The sequence below is a fragment of the Zosterops lateralis genome, assembly GCF_965231275.1.
Source record: "Zosterops lateralis genome assembly, chromosome: 3".
Classification (NCBI taxonomy): Eukaryota; Metazoa; Chordata; class Aves; order Passeriformes; family Zosteropidae; genus Zosterops; species Zosterops lateralis.
Genome location: NC_139764.1, coordinates 82,410,363 through 82,432,778, shown reverse-complemented (window position 1 = coordinate 82,432,778; position 22,416 = coordinate 82,410,363). Strand labels below are relative to the sequence as shown.

Below are 22,416 nucleotides of genomic sequence, written 5' to 3'. Positions count from 1 at the left end.
CCCTCCCTTCAAGCAAGGTAACCCAGTGACTGACTGGGATTGAAAGGCACCTGAGTCCTATACCTAAAAATAAAGGTTGTCTACCTCACTGCTCCCCATTTGATACACCACTGGAATATAGTATTTGATGGAGCGAGTAAAACTAGTGGGCAGGAAAAATGAAAGAAAACAGAATCCAAAGCATTCCTGCTTCATTTTAATATCAAACCATACAAGCGATGGTGTGTCTAGAGTCACCACGAGAGGGTCACAAACATTGGAAAGTGTACTGAAACAAAGAAAAGAGTGACAAAGTTTAAAATCTGGATTTAGGAAATAGCATCATTAATATAATTGCACACACTGGGCTAGTCAAGCATGGAGAAACTCACACAGCTGTACAACAGCAATGCAGCTTGAGAGCAAGTAACTATTCATGTGGAGTCAATATAAAACCTCATCACTGTCAATGCAGGGTCTCAGACTTCTTTAGAAATTTGTATGCACTTGTTCACATCATATTCAGCTGCCTTGGTCACAATGACATAAGAATAATACAATACACACCTATAAAATCAGAGAAAAATAAATAATCTTATGAAGATTCCTTCATGATTTTTGAATTGCTTCCTGTGAGTGTCATATTATCAATGATTTAGCAAATAATGAATCCTCAGAAAAAATTTCAAATGCTGTAGAAGAGCAGCCAGCAGCTGCTTTTATGATCTGGAGAGGGACTGATAGATTTTAACATCAGCATTGAGTAATCTTGGCTGTCACACCACATCCTAATACGTCATATCCTAACTCTCAGTCTGAAAGGCTGTGAAGGTATTTCCATTATTTTTCATGCCAGGACCCTCAGCTCTTGCCCAGAACACAAAGGAGCACACAAAGGAGCCCACCACATCCAACCACAGCCCCAGCTTTGCTAGTGCCTTTTGCCTGTGTTCTGGAGGTGCAGCATAAATGGGCACCTCTCTCCTCAAAAACACCAAGCCAAACCAAAACAAAAAATCAAACCCATCACAACTGTGAAAAACCACCAAATAATCCCCCCTACACCTAAACAAAGCTTTATGATTACCACATAGCTATTTACTACAGTTCATGCAATTCTAAGGTTTGTTGATTGCATTAGATTTGTGTCTATTGAGAGGCAATTAGAGAAGAGTCTGTCCCCACAGCTCCCCTTCCCAGCCAACACACAGGGCTGAGGTTTGAGCCTGCTATTTTAACCTTTTACTTCTAGTTGCTTAGAGTAGAATCCAAAAACTACTCCCATAAATATCTGGAATGCAATCAATGAAGAATTTTAAAAAGAAAAGATAAAGAAAAGAAAAAAACCAAAACCCCCCACCCAAACCCAAACCAAAAATACTCAATCATTACACATAGAAATATGAATGCTCACAGGCATCTGATTTTTGAGCACATCTGCATTTTGATTGCCCAGATTTACTGTTGCACATCCTTGGTAGTCCCATCATCTTGCCTGAACTGAATGTAATTCTTGACCTGAGGTTATTTGGGCCTTATGAAATACATGTCTTTAAAAGCAAGGGCTTTGTTCTGAGGACAAGAGAGACATGGGCTGACCACAGCCATTGCACAAGAACAGGAGCTGTCAGTGCTTCCATTCAAAGAAACACTTACTTGCATCAGCCCCTGTGCATCTCTTGCCACAAAAATGGCATGTGTGGTTTCATTTCTCTCCTCAGTCTGAAATAATTCTAGTTTGCACTACCCTTTTCCAAGATCATGTCCTGACCGGAGCCTGTTGAGTATATGGACAGCAAAAAAACAAGGACAGGGAAAACTCAGGTTCTGAGATGGAGAGCAAGCAAGGAGAAACTGGGCCAGTTTCATTCAGTAAGTGGGAATTAGAAGGTGCTATGCTTGCCTTTGTCTCCACATTTCTTTCTTCCATGTCTGTATTGCCCTCTGAATAACTGGAGGGCTTATGCAATCTGGCCCTGTTGTTCTCTAATCAGGTATTCAGTCGTTAGCTGTTGACTTCCACTGAGCATCCTCACTTGCAAATCACTATTATTTTTTTAAATCTTCTAGTGACATAAGTGCAAATGATGCCTCATGCACAAGGAGGCAAAAGCTTACAGCCAATAGGCAATACTGACCAAAAATAATTCAAAACACAAAGGCATAATTTGGCTGTGGAAATTATGTAAAAAATTATAGTCATTAAAATTATTGATCTCATTATTGCTAATATTATTGTTATTGTTGTTATTTTTACTATTATGATTTTTATTGTTGTAGTTGTTGTTATTGTTATTACTGTAGTTATTATGATTACTATGATGAACTAAAATGCATATATAAGTTATATAAAAATATTATTTTACAGAAAATATGTATTGCTGACAAGTTAATTTTCTGGAGAGCAGACTCCCATGCAGAAGCTGTAATTCCACCCAAGAAACTGCTGTATGTAATACATTTATATATGCATGTACAGACTTCTACAGGTACAAGCATATGCACATTTTAGAATTTCTACTCTGAGTCTATTAATCCCATTAATCAAGAGGAGCTCAACTGACTTCAAAGTAATTGCAACACTGCCAGGTTTGTGCTCATAAAATCCAGCATCAGGATTAATTATTTCCTAAGACCTGAAGAAGATGGATGTAGAAAGCTTGGGTGTGCTAATGGTGGGCACAAGGCAATGGTGGTTGCCATGGAAAGCAAGTTGGGCCGACAGCACTTGTTGTGTCAGGTGAGGACATGAGGCAGAAAGCAGGACAGAGTCCCCTCTATTGCAGGGTTAGCCCTGCCCACGTCACATGGGTGTCCTCTCACCACCCGCCTGCCTTTCACTGGGACGGGCACCGCTCTGCCCCTGCTGGGTTTGGAAACCACGCTTGTATCCCAGGCAGTCGTTTTCAAAATAAAAAATGTTGAAAGCTATGCATCATTGTAAAACAAGTTAAGTCATCTAGGAAAAGCTTGACATTTAAAAGAGGAAAGAGAATACATCTATCCCTTTCTGGTTCCTCTGAAAATAATCTTTTTAAATGGAACTGTAGAGGAACTTTCATTCTGTGATATATGTACTTGTCACCAACAGATACTTTTTCAGCTATGACATAATTGCTATCATCAGAAAAGCATTGCTGTCATTCTGCTACAATTTAGCCTAATTTTCTGCTCATTTCTTTATCATTCCTCATTAGGCATTACATGTTCAGCTAGGTTACTATTAATCATTCCCTAACATAAGCAACTGCATAACAAAGCTGTGTGAGTAACTGATTTTTCAGTTTCAGAACTAAACCAAAAATTAAAAAATATATATTAAAAAAAGCTTATTCTTTTTCTCTCATTCAAGTGAAAAAAGCGTTTCATGTGGATTTCAGTGTTGTTCAGTTTGTTTCGGATCAGTAATTTAATTTCCATTTTTGTCATTTTAAGAAAAGCAGGGGATAAAAAGGACAATATCTTGGCCCAGTTCACCAAACCAACAAGTGAAAAGTCCTCCTTCTTTCAGAAGATCAAGTGATCTGCCTGGATCAGTGAATTCCTCTTGTCTGGGAAATTTGAATACTCAGACACTGACCCACAAGAAGATTTTCATCTCTTTGGTGAAAAGAACCCAAAATTATGTAAATGACTTGTAAAAATAGAACAATTTTTCCCAGGAAGAATGGGAACAGACACCCCAAGGAACCAGTGATGTAACCAGGAGGGCCTCCTCTGAGAGGTGGATTCAGGTCCCAACAAGTTGACAGAAGGATGAAAAGTCTGTTGTGGTCCGGGTGAGTGGCCTAATCACAGGGTTATTTGATATGTTTTTTTGACTAGTTGGTCTTTTGAATTAGGTCACCAGATTTTCTTTATTGACATTAATAATAGTCTTGCACCCAAAATGGTATGTCTTAATGAGTTTTTAAATAGTTGAAATACTTACTATGACAACACAATATTATAACCAGGCACCTACTCAGGTACCTTACAAATATGTGGTGAATTACACATTTTGTATTTCTCTGCCCTCACATTTGCACAGGCCTTGGCAAATTTCACAAGAACACTTTGTCTGGATATTTGCATCCCCTAGTTTTTTTTATTTTTGCCTTAAGATTTCTTCACATACAAGCCTTAAAAAGAAATGAAAACTGAAATGATGTGAATAAAAACCTCATTATTTCTAATCTCCATTGCTGTGGGAATGAGAAGAGATGCATGATTTAGCACCCTTTTGGGGAAAGAAGATGGAAAAAGCATTACATCTGTTTAGGGTTAGGAAAGCTTCCATATAGGCTCACTGATTCAGAATAACCCCCCTAATCAGATGATGTCTTGGGGTTCTTCGTGCAACTAATGAAGTTATCAGACCATACAGAACAGGTCTTGGATATTAGTAGGGCATTAGGGCAGTAGGTCATATCCTTCGCTAATTAGACTGTGCATCTCTGCACAGGTAAACTTTCATTTAAACATAAAGCAAATATCCAACATGTTCAAGCTTCAGTGCCTATTATCATATATTTATACTTGTAAATAAGTAGTATCTATTTGAATTTTTTAGAAATTCACTGAAACCTGGCATTTCAACTGCAACCTGTTTCTAATCTTTCTGAATGAGGAAGCAATTTTCCCTACATGACCCTGATTCAATTCTTGTTTTCTTTGCATAAAAAAATGACAACTTAAAAAGACGGCCTCAGTAGAGCTGTGAACTGATATTTATTTCAGTAGTATAATAACTCTGAAACATGCCAAAGGCCTCTTAAATGTTAGAATTGTTACCTATTGCACCCTAGACAGAGTTTGAGTTCGTGAGTAGATTTTGAATGAAGTAATTTTTTCCCCTTGTCTGACCCTGGGAGCATTTGAATTGATGATTTTAGCAAGCAAACTTGCTGGGAATAATGAAGTACATACAGTTTTGTATAATAATTCTCTCTCAAGGGCTGTGGAGCTGATGCCTACTTAGAAAAAATTTTGGAAAAGTAGCTGAAACAACACATGATGCCATTTTATATAATCCCAGAACTGACTGAAAGACTGGACAGTTTTGAGGACTATCCAAGTGTAAAGAGATGGATTTGGATTAGTCCCAGCTCACATTGTGTAAGACTTGCAATACTTTCATATTGTTTCTCCACAGTCAGATGTAACTGTTTGTTCTCTCATTTTCAAATTACCTTTGGAACAATTTTGTTGGAAGTTGGGACCAGATTCATTAGTTAAAACATAAACTTTGCTGCCTTGCAGTCAGCTAGAGCTGTAAAACAGGACCAGCAAAATGGGCAACCTTCAGATTTACTTAACTGTGCAGAAATTGTATTTGTCATTGCCAGGTTTTTGAATTCATTTCTTTTAATAGAATACCCCAGAATTTCTGATCTGTGACCATGTGAATATATTCCAGCTATTCCATGTGAATAATAACCAGCTTTTCCGAACCATACTGATAGCATGTCAGCCTGAAAAGAACAAAAATACACTGCTGCCCTTGTCTTCTACATTATAATATTAAAAGTTTAGAGATGCACTTACTGAAAAGTAGACAGAGTGACTCAGTGCTCTAGTAAGGCCAGTAATGTGCAGTAAGATGAGTAACTGCTGTAGGCAATGGTGAAGTCCCACTGGGATGGCTTTTCGGGTTTTCTTTGTTACAATTTGGAAGCCAGGATACAGAAACAATCACCATATGAGAAAAAAAGCCAGAGTACAAATATGACTAAAAACTCTTGGGGGAAAAAAAAGAAGAAGATAGCAAAAATATTTCTGTAGAGTAACTTAATTTCCAGACTTTAGAGGAATCACCAACAGATTACAGTTACAGGCCAAAATCTGTTACATGTTTGGATCTTATACCTCACCCCAATATTTCTGTATGGGGCTATTCTTACCACAGAATTTGGCTTTATGGTGGTAAATCACAGAAATTTATTAGTCCTGAATACTTCATATTTTTGGCTTGATTGTTCTCTAAACAAGTAATTGACTGGTGGATACTCTGCACTGCTGTTTTCTTGCCAGCTCCTTTATTTTACAGTCTCCATAAAAATCGAGGGAAAACACAAACTGGAAAGGCAACACAAAATCTCCAATCTATATAACACTCCAGCCTTTACACTTGCTTGGGTCCATGAAATTCAGGGAAACAAAAAGGCGAACACTTCCCAATGAAAGGCTTGGTGCTGCCGTCTCGTGGGAAAAGGGAGTAGGGAAGCTTTGGTAATAAAAGCAGAAATGTAAAAAGGGGGAAAAAGGGAGTTTGAAAACTTGTTAACATCAACACTCCCATTTTTGTTTCAAGAGGACTGTGTGCTTTATTGCTCACAGATCAGTTTCCTTTGCAGGTGATGTGGGCCCAGAATTACATCACCAGCAGAGCAGCCAAGAGCATCTCGGTGCCAGCATGACTGAAGTCGAGAGGAATGTATTATCACAGACCTCCGAGGGACTTGCCAGTGCATTCCTTGCTGGGGGTGCTGCGATGGGGGAGGCAAAGAGGAGACAATTTTACGTGAAAACTGAAAGGGAACTTTGTGGAGGAGAGAGCTGGGGTCACAGTCTTGCTGTCTCCTCTAGGCAGATCTAATTATGGCCATGTACTTCAAAAAGAGGGTTTAACTAAAACCAGATTTAGCAGGGCAATGCTTAGGAAGTACAGACTGAATCCTCAGCCTTGCCTTTGAGGAAAACGTGAAATGCTTCAGTGCACCGAGAACACTCATAGTGATTGTAAAGAATAATCTGAAGCACTGAGGAAAGCAAGAACCAATATTAAATCCTCATCACTTCAGTTAAGTCTTGCAATAAAACGTATCTATTCTTTAGCACAGACAACACTGAGATACTGGCTGTATATTTCCTGATCACTGTGTGGTGGGGTGACAGAGCCTCAGTGGTCTCAGGGATCACGCTGGAAGTGATCAAATTACTCACAAAGCAGCCACACAGATCCCCCATAACAGAGCTCCAACAAAGCCTTTCTGCCACATCACACCCTCTGTTCAGCAACCCACATCTCATCCATATAAAAGACATTCCCTCCTCCTCCCGTTTTTGCAGGCTTTCAGGCTATTTCTTCTATCTGTCCTGGATGGCAGGCCTGGCTCAGTGTTCCTCACCTCAAGCATCTTTCTGAGCTGTTAAAATCAATGGGAACTTTCCAGTGCTTTTAATAGGAGCAAAATGTGCTGTCAACCGACAGGATTAAAAAAAGGGCACAGGAAAAGTTTTTCAGAGATTAGCACCTCTAAAAATGTCAGCATTTTAAACCTCATCTCCTAGGTCAATCAAAACGTTGAAGAAATGTTGACATTAGAGAGATCTCTACCCTTTTCTACCAGAAAAAAAAAAAAAAAAAAAAAAAAAAAAAAAAAAAAAAAAAAAAAAAAAGCCCTGCTGATCAAATGAAAAAGTTTATATTTGATAAACTAAAGATTTCCCCCCTGACTCTGCCCCCAGTTCCCTAGAAGGGAAGGCAAGAGAGCCGGGACTAAGCAGCACAGAGAACGGCCAAGTACCATTTCATGTTAAGCCTGCTTTACACAAGAATTTTTAGGATCATGAAATACCAATAGCTGGTTTAGCTGTGCCCAGCTCAGCCCAAAGTCACGCCACCAGCTCCCTCCCCAAAGCACTGCTGAAGTTCAGGAGGGTGCCTGTGCTGGGAGGACTAATTTTATCCCTGAGGCTGCTGATGCCTGGTCTGATGCAGTTCTGACCACACCCTTCATTCTTCACCTCTCAGACCAGAGACTCCTTACACCACCATCTATCATCCAAATCTTTGAGGGGGCCTAGGGCCTTCAGCTCTTCTCCATATTCCTCAGCTTCCTGAGGAGGCTCCAGGAAGATGTCTGCTTCTGCATTCCCCAGAATCAGAGATACCCAAGGACAACATGATGTCAGAGGAACAGCAGCTGAGGTGGGCAAGCATTGAAAAGGGAAATTTCATTGCATAGAAAAATAAAAAATACTGTCCATAACTTTCAAACATCATTAGATATTATTATACTGTACTGTAGGGAAATTTGCAAAACACTTCAGCCACAACATCTGTAGAAGCACCTTCCACTAAATTTTTAGCATCAGATTTCTTTCATCTCCATCTGGCAAATGGTCATCACTACTCCTTTCCTGCCAGCTTTTTCCACAATCTTTCTTCAGGTCAGTTGCACTTGGTCTTGCAGAGACAACACCATCAGTGAGGCCCTTCAGCCTTCTGGATTTACGCCCATGCCCCCCCCCCGCCCCGTCTACATTTTGAATATCCTAGCGCACAACTTTCTCTTTTTTATACTTTTCATGCATCATTATTTTTGAGAAATCATATTTTCCTGTTACTTCCTTCCTATATGAGGCTGACCTAATAATTACTTACCCATAGGAACTGTTTGCTTTTATATCACGTTGTTGTAGATGGCATAGAGATAATGTATGAAAGCCCATTTTAAAAATATTCCAAAGTAAATACATTAAGAGAGTGTTAGACATACATTAGAACCAATGCATATTTCTTTCTTAAATATTTCCTTTTCTGCTTTGTTCAAACTTTCACAAGGCAGCAAAAGCAGATGTGGCATGTGAAAGTTGATGTAGACAACAATGGTTAGGAAAGATTGATAAAATACTGTGAGGAAAGAAATTACTGAAATTACTTAGATCCAGTGTAGAAATTATTACTTCTCTCATTGTAGCAGACTGCTGTGAGATGGCCATCCTGCAGCACTGTTCCTCCTCTGGCTCACCCTGTCTCATTAACATTATAACTGTGAGTGCAGCAGAGTGGCTGACGGGCAAAGTTCAACTCTGTGTCCCTTTCCGTTTTCATGGAGACTACAAGTCTGCTCAGCTCTTCATAAAATAACCCTCAAACTACCACAGTAAAATGAATTATATGTATAGTGGTACTTATAAAACACAAATGCCTATGCAGGACCTTAAAAAATGCCTTTGGGCAGGTCAGTTCTCTGTCCCAATATGCAGATTGAGTATGAGTTTCTTATATGCTTTAATCTGTTGCAATTTAATTTTTCCACTTCAAACTCTTTCTTTTTGACAAAATCTGCTGCCACTTTTGGGGCTTTGCTAAGAAGTCATCACCACAGATATTGGACATGATATCTTAGCAGTGGTAAGACAAAAAGCTCTTTAATCACTTCATTAAAGGAAGTCAATTCAATCCAGGTCATAATAGTAGACTATTTAGTGGCCTTCACAAATTGAGAGGGAATAATAAGGAGGCAACAATTGTCAAATTAATGTGAATATTAAAATGTAAAGACAAATGGAAATGGTATTTTAATACCACTTTTGTAGCATTTTAATGGCTGCATGTCCACACATACATGGATATTCAGCATAGACACAAAATGTCTTCTATAAAAATCAGATGTGAAGTTGTTCCTTACTTGAAAATACAACATCTTTTATTTCTTAAAGCGTAATTATTTTTACATTCTTCATTTTCTACTGTGAGAATCAATTTACTAAGGTGCAGAAGCATTTTTGTTCTTTAAAGTTTGCCAATCAACGCAGGAAAGTAAAGACAGAACAAAATCATAACCTATTAAACCAGGAAATATGGTCATTGTGGCTCATGTGCCACCTACTCAAAGTTGGCGCTGAACTGAGTTCAGGAAATACACTGAACAGTTTTGCTCCTGGCTTTTTGCAAATGTCTGCCACAAACCTGTGGTTTCCTCAAAAGCATTTCTCCTTTGAACTTGCCTTAAGTATTTTTCTTAGAGCCTTTTTGAAAATAAAAAAAATAAAAATAAAAAAATAAACACAGCATGGATTGATTTCAAACAGTTTGGTATAAGCACAAAAATTTCATCTTGAAAAACTGAGGCTGTTACTGAGTGCTCAGTCTTTAGCTAAGGTAGATGATCTTTCTTTTCTTAGAGATACAGAGAACAAATTAGATGTCCATCAAGCAGGATACACACTCAAAAAAAAAAAAAAAAAAAAAAAAAAAAAGAGAGAGAAAAAAAAGAAAGAAACAAAAAAAATATGGGGTGTATGAGAGTGTGAGATAAACACTGCAGATAGACCACCACAGGCTGGGTACATTTCGTAATGCACGATAATATTTTCTTCCAGGGGAACAGATAACTTGCCTGAGGCATATGTCTTCAAAATATGAAAGAGAATGCAAATAGTTTGTGACTTTGCAAGCCTAGATGCAAAGGGCATGGCAGAGTCCCACCAGTTATGTGCCAGTATCCTAATGTGTGTTGTGGTTTTCCTTACCCTGCCCTCCTGCTGTGACAACAGTGCTCTGTCCTTCACAAAGCTTAGCGCTTAGCTAAGCAAGCCAGTCCCAAACTTAGCCAACACAAATAACATCTGATCAAAAGCTACCTGGAGGTAAACCCAAAACGGGCATGACTAATTCAAAACAAATTTGTTTCTTAATTCAAGCTCACACTAGAGGAACATTCAGTGGGATTCCTCCAGCTTCAGACTTGCACAGTAACGTACTTACAAACAACATGAGTGGACCGACATTTACAGGTGATTTACACATAAGTTTAGTGTCATTTAAACACAGAAAATACCAGGCCATGTCACTGCTGAAGGAACCAGCGCTGGAGCAGTCTTTTACTCACCTCTCCCGCTCCTGTTCCAAGAGGTTGGTAAAGTCATCACTCTTGTTCATGTAATCTGTGTGTTTATGTTTCTCATTTTCTAGCTCATAAACGGTGCGACGATGGCACTTTTCTGCCAACAGCAGCTGTTCCAGCATGCGCCGGTACGTCTCTTTCTGCTTTTCTTCAAGTCTGTCCAGCTGGATTGTAGGGAAGGAGAACAGACTGTTTTAAAGGTCTCCTTGCTTACTTCATCTGATTTATTAACCAACACGGTTGTGTTTGGTAAATGCAAGTCCTGTAATTTTACGTCTTGGGTTTTACATAAAGCAGTGACTAGAAATAAGAATAACTGCCCTGTGAAAGTAATGATTTATTTGGATGACATATTAGCAATAAACATTTGCACAGTTTTCAGATAACAAAGGGCAGAACTTCACTTAGCTTTAGGGTAACAAATAATATTGTTGCAGTGCCGTATTTCCCCTGTGGTGAGGTGCTGTGCACACTCATGGGGAAAAAGCTGTAGCTCAGAATGCAGAGTCTGGGAGCCTGAATTCACACACCTGTATGGGGGTTAGACACTTGAATGTGGAGCATAAAGTGGAATCTGAAGGCTGAAATTTGAGTTTCGCACCTTTAATACACCTATAAGTCTGCTGAGATAAAATATTCAAATAATTTAGATTCTGACTAGATTCAGTCTTATATTAACAAATACAATTAATTATTGTATTAGAAGCATTAGAAGTTTTCCCTCAGCCTGTTTTTTGACAGAAATTCTCATTATTTATTCAGAACTCTTTACCCTTTTTGCCTTCTGCATTTTTATTAATTTAATATGCCAATTACTATTCAAACAAACATTAAAACCTGGGAGTTGTCTCTAAAAAGTTGGTAAGGCACTCCAAATCCATCACGACTGTTCATGTTGCTCCTTTTGCTGTTTACTGACTCCAGCCTCCTCCCTGCCAAAGTAGCCCTCAGACTTGGTACTTGTCTGGTTGGTTGCCTGCCCCTGGCATAGTGGCTGGCAGAGCCTGCTCTGCCCATCCCCAACCCTTACCCTGTGAGAATCTCACCTTCCTCAGCCCCATCTGCTGATGTTTCATAGGGTATCTCAGCAAACTAAGGGAAATAAGAGAGCAGGAGGACCAGGGCAATTTCCTCTCCAAAAGCTGACCATAGCAGTCAAAGTGAAAATGTCATTGCATTTTATAAAAGAGTCAGGTTGGGTTCAGGTTTCAGAGTAGATCTTTTGCACTTAATTTTTCTATTTTATTTCAATGTAAGCCTTGTGCATCTGCACATGATGAAAGTTTTACACTGAAGTCCCTGTCAAATTATCAGCTTCTTTCGAAAAAAGCCTTACTAAACTCTTTTAATCTTGTTTGAGAGTATTTTTGCATGCTCCCACATGCTAAGGTTTGATTTCCTTATTTTCTATCATCCCAAAAATTCCAGGAGATGGTTCAATGAGAATACACAGTACAAAGATATCCCATGGTAGACACAGCTCCTGGTGAACAAATTAAATGTTCTAATTGGATGAACTATGAAGGTTTGGACAGGCACTACAGTATGTTATATTGTATGTTGTTGCATGCTCCTTCCTCATGACCTGGACTGTTATGAAACTATGAACAGGAGCAGTGGCTATTTATTTTGGCATTCACGTTGGCCTCAGACATTCTCAGGTCTACTCTAATTCTCAAGTCTATTTGACATTCATTTATTGCTTAAATTTTAAAACAAGGAGTCTTATAAGTCTCCTTTAGGGGCTGAACTGACTTTGCAGTCCTAGAGTTTAAGTGATGTAAAATAAATATGTATTTGTGATCCCATAAATATGGTCAGTCAATCTCCAAAGGTCTTCTTTTCTAAACTACCCTCATGACAGTGTTCTAGTATGCCAAGAAAATAGTTACCAGTAGAGTAGTTACCAAAGAGTAGTTACCAGTGCTGTGAGCAGTAGAGGTGGAAGCCTATAATTGAAAGGAATTTAAAAGCTAGAAATTTAACCCCCAAAGATTTTGGTCTTGCTTAACAGCACCAGCCCTAGGAGGCATACAACCTCTTTATGGTTTGTGTTCAAATCCAGTGACTTTCCTTACAAATTATTCTGCATATGAGTGAACAAGTTTTTTGTTTTCAGTGTACAAATTCCGTGTTATCCTCTTGCATGCTTTGCATACATCCAAATTACATAGAGTCTCACTTCTGGTTAGGCTTCCCCCTGCACAGACATAATGTTGTCAATCAAGAAGTTGTTACCTCTGAAATTGGTTTCTCATAGACATCTTCCCCTATAGACTTTTCTTGGGCAAGGATGGCATCCCTGTGTAGCACTCGAAGCACGTTCTCTGGAGTTGCAGACCCATAATGAGCTTCTAAAACTTCAGGTTTGGTTTTCTCTGTCTTCAGCATGTGGATCACATCCTCTCTTGCCTGTAATATTGCAAATCACTACCATGAGTCAACCTATTAACCAACAGGGAATGTGGGGAAAATAAGGGCATTTCGTATGTACAGACTGCATACACAAAAATAAAATAAATTAGAAAAATGACAGGCTATCAATGCAAATATAAAAATTTTGGGAGATATCAGATTAAACATGATCTATCCAATACAAATATTGCACATTGAGGGATGAATTATTCCGTTCCTGCATGACATTACATTTGAATGCTATGAATTTTTATCTGAGTTGCAACTGTAGCCAGGGAACATCATTATTCTTCATATACCAGATCTTAGTTGCTGCCCATGCTGTTCCTTGAAGGGATAGGGAAATTAGTAGAACAAGGAGCACAAGTGACCTGAACTAATATTTCTCAGACAGCTACCTCCTAGTCACTCCCTAACTGAATGCACAACTAAATAATCTTTGCAAGTAACTTTATAAATTATTTTTTCTGGATTTTTTTTCTTTAAACAAAACCCTAGACATGTTGCAAGCCCCAGCTAATGAGACGTGAAGTCTGAGCAAATCCTCCCAGCAGTGGAGGATGGCTGTGCTGCTGGGGCTGGGAGCAGGGGTGCACCTGTGGCCAAGGGCAGCCTGGAGCTCCCTGCCCCAGGTGGAAGCTCCCAGTTTCAGGCAGCCTGAGCAAACATCTGGGCATGATGAGACAGCTCTGCAAGGCCACCTGGCTATGAATAAGGAGCATTTTAAGGCTGTGCTGTGGACAAAAACTTAAGCCAGGGCTCTGTTTTTAATGGTACTTGCTAACACCTGTTAAGCCCTCTGTAAAATGGGGGCAGGGCACCTGCTTGTCTTTCAAGGCAAGTTTATGAGGCCATAGTCCAGGGAGGGACTGTAAAACCTACAGGTTTTTGGTGGGCAAAGGAGAGCTCCTGGGTGTCCTTTGAGAACATCTTTCCCACAAGTGCAAATGGATGGGGGAGCAAAAGAGTATGGGCATTTTTCTCTTGCCTGCCTTTCTCACAACCCACGTGAGCTTGGAAATAAATCAAGCGCTAAGGAAAGGTTCAGACATTTTAGGAAAAAATCCTTTACAATTCCTGCCCCTATGTAAGCAATGACTATTTTAAGATTTATGAACTGACCAACTCTTCACGCTTTTCCATGCCATTCATAACAGCACTCAATTCATCCCTGTAGCAAATCTTAAATCTTTACCCAGAACCACAGAGGCATTACAGCTCAAAAAAACCCACCTGATTTTAAAACGAGCAAGAAAATAATTTTAGGAAGTGGCAAAGACCCTTTAATTTTTTTTTTTTTTTTAAATTTAAAACATTCTAACATGAAAATAAATAATGAACTTCAGGCAAAAATCATGCCATCTAATTAAGAACTAGTCCAATTACATTGTATAACATTTTGTAACCTTAAGTAAAATCTTTGCACTTGCACCTGCAAGATACAAATTGCAAATTGGAATGATATTTACGTTATTTCAAAATGAGACTGGGAAAGGTTCATCACTCATGGATGTTACAACTAAGTGAATTATGTCAGCTAGTCCCAAAAAAAGGCAGAAGAACACGTACACCTCACTACATCACATCCTGAGACTGTGCCACTCTCAGTACAGGAAAAATGTTGTTTTAGGCAAGTTCTAGACAGGTTTAGGAATATATTACTTTTGTCTATCCCTGTAGAAATAACAGTTGTCTTAGTGTCTTTATCATCATGAGGCCAATGCTTTTATATTGAAGTTAAAGCCTTTAAACAGTCCAATTGGATAGCATGGGAGTATGGAAGCATTTCTAAATATCCAGATTTTATGATGTGTTGTCTTAAGCCCTTTTAGGAAGAGGCAGTTTTGAGGCAATACCTTCATCCTGTCCCAATGAACTAATTTAGTATCCCTCTGTGTGCCTCCCAGCAGGGGCCCTGTGCCACAGGCATGCTCAGGGAGAGAGAGCGCTGTGCAAAGGGAGCACAAATACAGAGGGATGGGGATGAGCTCCCTTCAACCCTCTGCACCAAGGGACACAGCCAATCATGTTGGAACATCTTTTTGTTTTGATTCTGAGCATACAAAGCTTCAGGCCCCACACAGCCCATTCCTCAGGGACAGGCACACCTCAGAGCCTAAGTTATTTGGGAGGGGAGGAGGATGAGTTCATTCTCTCTTGTTGTAGCTGTTGAGCCCTGGATGGCATAATTAAACACTGACAGGGCTGGGCAGAGCAGACAGAGTCAGCTCGGGACTGGGGATTTAACACTGTGAATAGGCAGAGCAAAAAAATGGAGTCCAGTCCCTGCAATGGTTATTTGATACAGAAATAGCTGGTGGAGGCAGCTGCTCTGCCCAGCAAGTGCCCCAGCCCCTGTTCAGTTGTGCACTGCCTGACTTTCCTTCAGGCCTCATTAGTCTGTCATCACTCACAATTAAAATGGAGCAACTTTAGCACAAGGGAGTAGGAATAAGAGTCCCTGAAACAGCTAAGAATGTCCCTGCTAACTAAGAAGGGCTTCTAGATGCAGCAGGTTTGGATCCCCCAAAAGCCAGAGGGAGCCAAGCCAGGGGAGTGGAGGATGCTGAATGGAGGAACTGACATGCCACAAAAGAAAACAGGTGCCCAAGCTCAGTTCAGAACTTTGAAGAAAAAACCCCATTCATTGCTTCATCTGTAAAGGGAAGCAGTGACACACCTAGCTCCAAGGGAACAGAGTAGTACAGTCAGCACTGAACACTCTTTGCTGCAGCCCATGGGGAGGGTACCTAGCCCAGAATCAGTCTGGATGGCACCATCCCCAGGGGCACAGTGAGCTGCCCTCTCCTGTACCCCTTCTTGTTACCCTGCACTCTGCTGGCCCTCTGAATTTGGATGGTGTTAATGTGGCAAGCTGCCTTTTGCCTTTTCTGGGCTCAGCCATTTCTCCTATCATTTTCTTTTCAAGGGTATTGGTTAATTCACCAAGTACTTTGTTTCAGTTGTGATAGCAATTTGTGAAAAACAAATGACAAACAGACACACAGGTTTCTAGGAACCATTAGACCAAAAAGGGAACCTAATGCTGATAATAAACTGAGACAAATTTGCTTTTATTTGGTCAGAAACAAACTCCATCATAGGCAGATTCCGAATGGCAGCTAATCTAAATCACAGAGACATCCATACCTAACCTTCTATCAGCCTCAGGGTTTGTGAATTTCAGTTAGTCTCTCTGAAACTCCTCAGGATAATATAGAGGGAAGGAGCCATAACAGCATGCCTGTGTATCTTTGTGTTTTCATGTTTCTCCAAATGACCAATTTTTACCTGAAACAACTAAAAAGGGGGCCAGATAGAGACGTTTTCTTCCAATATATCTGCAGGAAACAGACCATTTTCAGAAAGCAAGTCAGAATAATCCTGCAGAGGAACGCTGGGGCTACTTCAAACTTCATACTCCTGTGAGGAGGCATGAGAGGCTCAAAGTGGGAAGCCCTAGCTACGAAGAGAGGACTTTGCTGGCAAGCTGTTTCTACTGCTGGTGCCTCCCTTGCCCCAAAGCACAATGCTGTTTTGCATAAATCGTAAGCTAGGAGACGAACACAAGGGAGATATTTCAAACTGCAAGTAAACTTGCATATAAATCCCAGAGAATAGTTTTTTAGCTGTTTTGGTAGAAGGAACATGATGTCTGGCACAGGAAAATCATCTCTCAAGTCCTGTTTTTGTTCTGTTTTTTGGTGCTGTGATGAGAAAGAGCATCCAGGCTTGAGAAGACCACATATTGCAACAGCTTGTAACACAATGAAACTTATTTGCAGAAGTCCAGAAGACTGCAATTAGTCTGAGAAGCTCTTTAAAGTCAAAATACGGAATTTTAAAAATTTCCTTTTATTGGTTTTCATTACTTCAATTGTCCCACAGAAAACTCTGAGCTACCTTTCTATCTATACTGTTAAGGCTGTGAGTTCTTGAAAATAAAAAGACTTTTCCATTAATAGTGTCCCAAGTACCTGATTCTCCAAGCAGTAGGAGCGATAAAGACAGATTAAAGATGTACTAATTTAACTCCTTCAGTTGCTCCTGCTGATAGAGAAACTGTGAGGCTGAACTATGTCTAAGTCTTGTTTTATGCTTACTGGAGGTGCCAAAATCTAAAGGCTGATGACCTCAGTTCTTGAGTGCACCCATGGAGGGCCTGAGGTGCTGTGGAGCACTGCTGTCCCACAAGGTTTTGTCTGCTCTCCTTTCCCTCCCCTCTATTCCCCCATCATGAGTGCACTTACTGAAGAGGTGGGGTCTGTGTTACTACCTGGGAAATCCAAGACAATGCTCCCCTTCCCTCATGAGTGCACACTACTTGCCCAGATGGAAGGCTGACGTGAGCCCACTCCTCACAGGGCTACCCTGAAACCCTCACTTCTTGGCAGAATGAAGTAGAAGGACTTTCTTTTGCTCACTGGCTTGAGCGGAGCAGGGGGCTGTGTTCCAAACCTCACTTTACTACGTGCCTAGTAAAATATTTAAAAGATATAGAAAGGATGTAAAGAGGTTCCTGCATAAAATTGAAACCATTTACGAAACAATAGCATGACTCTGCTGCTTGTAAAAGGGGTCTGGCAGCCTAGCAACCAGATTCTTGGTCAATGGAAAGCCTGTTACACAAGCCGGGCGTTCAGACGTGCTTCTTCCTCACGCCCTGCCCTGCCAATTTACTACAGCCCTCTCTCCCCATTCCCACAGTCTTTGGCCTCTCCCATGAGCCTGCTGACAAAACTCAGCACCCACTAAACGGGGAATTTTTTGCCACAGGCCATTTGTCACCTGGGAAATGGGACTGAACTGATCAAACTCGTTTCATATAAGGCATCTAGTAAATCGGGAAAAAGATTCAGTTGTATTCAAGATGGGCTGAATGGAGTCAAAGTAATCACTGTCAGCTAGGAGTAAAACCCAACCCGAGATCATTTGCTAGTACATGTCCTAAACTCTTCTGATTTTTTTTCATAAATAGCCTTCCTGCAAATTTATAGTTTGTCTCTCTCAAAATCAGTTACTGGTAACTATTACTGTCATAGCTCCACATTTGGAGGCATCTAACTACTTTACACCTAAGTACATTGGAGAAATCTCAGTATTTCAGTAACACGACAACAATCCTCTTAATTAGATGAAAGAAGTTTTGAAAACTCAGAAGCAGTTTACAAGAAATTCAATTATATAATATTTTGGCAATCTGATATTTCCAGCTTTTGAATATTTCTTTTCTGATTATGAAGACACTTTATTGTACCTACACAAGGAAGTGCACTAAGTAGCAGATGTTTAATATTTATGAAGTTGTATTTTTCTTTCCAGTGATTAATGATAAAAAATTACTATGAAACCACAGACAGGAACCTTTACTTCTACTTGTGTTGTTGTTCCTTGCATTGCACACAGTTCAGGTTATTTATAGCACAACAGCTGCTCTGTTCAGCATCCAAAACTAGATAAGGTCACAGGTTATCCATGTAATGTTGGGGTCTTACCAGTGACTGATTTCCTAAATGCCAGTAGGCTTTACAAATATTTCACCTAGAGTTAATAAACATCACACTTGAGGCATCCAGAGGGAGATCAGGAGAATGTTGTCACACTGCTTCTTGCGCTATCCAGGACATGACGTGTTGCCATCAGGGCAGGAATAGCCTTATTTCTGAAGAGTTCCATTAGAGACCTCAGGAAGTGAATATCACTAGCTTGGTTAGTTGACTTTAATGAAAGAAAGCATCTTCAAGCAGGGGTACTCAAATGCCTGTATCTGAAAAACTTTCCTAACACTAATCCACTAGTCCCTGTTTAAGACCAGTAACTTCCCTCCTTTCTTATCTTAGGAGGAACAAAAATATTTAAAAGAAATGTGTACTTTCTTAATTTTGTCTCATAATACTATAAATATGTATACAGAGCATAATAAAAACTACTCCTGACTGCTGGAATGACACTTTTGTTAAAGGCCTGCTTGCTCACTCTGGCCCTTCATACTGCTACAACTGGGTAGCAATTTGTCCTCCAGAACAGTTGTACTTACTGTACAAAGAATGTTTCAAAGCAGAGAATTTACATCCTCTACTGCATATTGTATCGTACAAAACTCCTTTTTGCTAAAAACTCAAGAAATATTTTTCTCTCCTATATCAGATATCTGAAGTAGCCTTGTTTGTATCACTCACTCAGTGATGCCAGCCATGACAAATGCTGGCTAATTACATAAAATCATAGAAGTCCTGAGTTGGAAGGGACCCACAGGGATCATCAAGTCCAAATCCTGGCCCTGCATAGGACAGCCCTGAGAATCACACCATGTGCCTCAGAGCATTGTCCAAACACTTCTCGTACTCTGTCAGGCTGGTGCTGTGACCATGTCCCTCAGGAGCCTGTTCAGCGCCCAGCCACCCTCTGGGTGAAAAAACCTTTTCCTGATATCCAACCTAAATCTTCCCTTTCGCAACTTCAGGCCATTCCTTCAGGCCAGTCCTGTCACTGATCACCACAGAGAAGCGATCAGTGTCTGCCCTCCTCTTCCCCTCATGAGGAAGTTGTAGGCTGTGATGAGATCTCCCCTCAGACTCCTTCAGACCAAACAAACCAAGGGACAAACCCCAACTGCTCTGTGGTTTTCCCTCTAACCCCTCACCATCTTCATAGCTTTCTTTTGGACATGCTCTAATAGATTTATATCTTTCTTATATTGTGGCACCAAAACTAGACACTTGAGTAAAAGTAAGGCTGCACCAGCAACATGAATACCTAGGGTTTTTTGCAAGGAAGACTTTATGTACAGCAAAGTTTTTTTCACACCTTTCATCTTAGCCTGATTTCCTAATACTTGAAACTATGGATTTCACTTGCATGAATTTCTTTTAACTTCTCTGTATTCAAGCCTAGGTACACGATGTTCTCTGGAGGTAGAGATTACTTCAGTGATGAAAAGTGACCATTGTTGATTATTGATTTTGTACAAAGGGTAAGTGGAACATGTATCCAGAAATATAAATGATCCCTCATTACCCTGAGGATATTAAACAGAACTGTCCTGTCTTCTCCACACCGTGTAGAACTTTCTGGCCTTGTATGAAGCCTTTGGAGCTCTACACTACTGAATTTTATTGTGCATTATCTTTCAGTGATAACTCAGAAAGCTCTTCTAAAATCATTACTGGAGAATTGGCACATGATAGACCAGCTCAGCCACTGCATAAATCTTCTGAAGTGGCTCCAGAAGAATTACATCAGAAATTAATTTGGCCTCTTATGTTTGAAACAGTCCTTGCTAAAGATTGCAGAGCTGAGGAGAAGCAGCACTGAGCAATGTATTACTTCTTCCAGCAAGTTTCGAAACAGATCAAATGAGCACTAGAAGACATCTGTCTGTTATTTCCTGCCCACACAGCTTTGTTCTGCTTTATTGCCAGAGCGCTCCATAGATGATGTCACTTTTTTCTGAAGAAAACAGGCCACCAGAGCCTTTCACTGACATAATTAATTATCTGTAGTCTGGGACACAGCCAGCAAAATTCCCATGGCAAGGCCCTGAGAAGTATTAACTCCGCACTGCTTGATGTTTTCAGAATTATTATGGTCTGGGATACCCTGTCTTGTCTTTTCACACTGAAGGAGTGCTTTGCTTGATGTTATCAAGCCATGGGGCAGTTACTGCAGCATATAGAATTACAGTGTCATGATCCAGTCAGCACAGAGACACCAAGGCCAGAGGTCACTGTCAAGTTATGTGCATGACTCTGCATGTTGGGATATGTTCTACATGCTCCAGAAATGCCTCATAATGGCTAAAGCCACTCTTTTGGGTTTGCTGTATCCAGTCATAGAATTTTTGTCTCAGCCAACATTAACTGTATAATATTTTTCACATGGCCCAAAGCCCAACAGTAAGCAGAAATCACAGGCTGATCCAACTAGCCATCAAGTTGCCATGTTCCTTTTGTAACCAGAACTTATTTTGTGATCTTTTAGAAGCTCTTTAGGAAAAAAAAGAGTAACTAATGAAAGGGCAATAACAGGAGTTATTCTGTTATCATCTGGCCCTATTAGCAAGTCTTGATCAAGACACAAGAGACCCATGGATTGTGGATCTCTTTCTTGTGCTTCACACATAAAATTAACCCTGCCATGCTCCAATTTCCATTCCCTAAAGGAAATAATATTTCTCATGAATGAGATTTAATTCCCAAGTGTACAGAAGATCTATGAATACTACAAAAAATATGGCACTCTGACATCAATATAATTGTTCTCCTAATAATTTTTCCTCATTTGTTATATTTTTATTTCCTCCAATTTCATGTTCTTCTATAGTATCGTAAAATTTGTTGAAATCCATTAGAAACTAAAAAGTATCCTCATAAGATGTGTAACTCATCTTCTCTAAATTGTTCTTTGCAAGTGCTACATTGCCAGTATAAGGAACAGAAGCATCTGAAATTAGATGCTCTGACCTGAATTTCAGGGATGCACTTGAAGCTCCTGCTGTGAGAACCCTGTCTCCAAGAGGAACAAATCAGCCCAGGCATTTTTTTTTTTTCCACAGTGATCTTGCTTCCTTCTGGCAGGAACAAGAACACAAGGAGCAGGACGGAACAAGGCAAGCTGGAGCCAGCAGGGCTGTAACCACCAGGATGATGAAGTCAGAGGCAATCCTTCTGCCTCCTCTGTGGAGACAGAAGCATGTGGGACACTAACAGACCTAAGTCTGTGTACATGTGTAATAAACTGTATACACAACTTTCTCTTGTCCAAGCATGTTGTTGGCTTCAACAAGATGTTTTTGAGTACTCTGTGCTGCACAATGTGCATCCAAGTTACTGGTGGCTGATGAATGGACAAGAACAGTAGGACTGCATTACAGCAAACACTCACCAGCACAGACAATTATTTGAAAAGAGGAGTTGTCAGAGGAGACCAAACTCTTAGTGTGAAGCAACTAGGGAGGGTGGGCAATGAAACACAGAGTGAGAGCTCCCAGCCATGCCCGTGATTCCCTCAGTTTTCTCCAAAATCTTCCTGATTCCCCTCAATGTCTATCCTTCCCTTTGCCCTCCCCAAGCCTCACTTGGGGACATCCTCTCCCCTCCCTATCCTCCCACTGAATTTCCAGGAATGACTCTGAAGCCCTTCAAAATGCTGTTTTACTGGAACTGCTGAGATTGCCAAGCAGCCTGGAGAACTGGCGTTTCATTGTGAAGCTGCATCAATATTTCAGTTTCTGACTTGTTTAAACCTGAAGGTGACAAAAGTCTGGAAGTTACCATGCAATTGTATTTGAGTTAGTTTGGTTCCACTCATTTTTCTGGCATGGAAGAGTTGGTGCTAATTTTTTGTAAATAAAACCAATAATTTCCAGGGTAAAAAAGATATTACTTGCAAAATCCAAACCATTCCT

General features: G+C 40.2%; 1 protein-coding gene across 3 annotated transcripts in view; it reads right to left on the bottom strand.

Annotated features, from left to right (window-relative positions):
• The window catches only part of FILIP1 (filamin A interacting protein 1), a 101,754-nt gene that overhangs the window by 29,043 nt on the left and 50,295 nt on the right, over positions 1-22,416 (bottom strand). For all 3 annotated transcript variants that reach the window (XM_083856023.1, XM_083856024.1, XM_083856025.1), the window contains exons 3-4: positions 12,834-13,007; positions 10,581-10,759 (exon numbers count right to left, since the gene is read on the bottom strand). In XM_083856023.1, the coding sequence (XP_083712149.1) occupies positions 10,581-10,759; positions 12,834-13,007 (353 nt within the window). The remainder of the gene's footprint in view (positions 1-10,580; positions 10,760-12,833; positions 13,008-22,416) is intronic.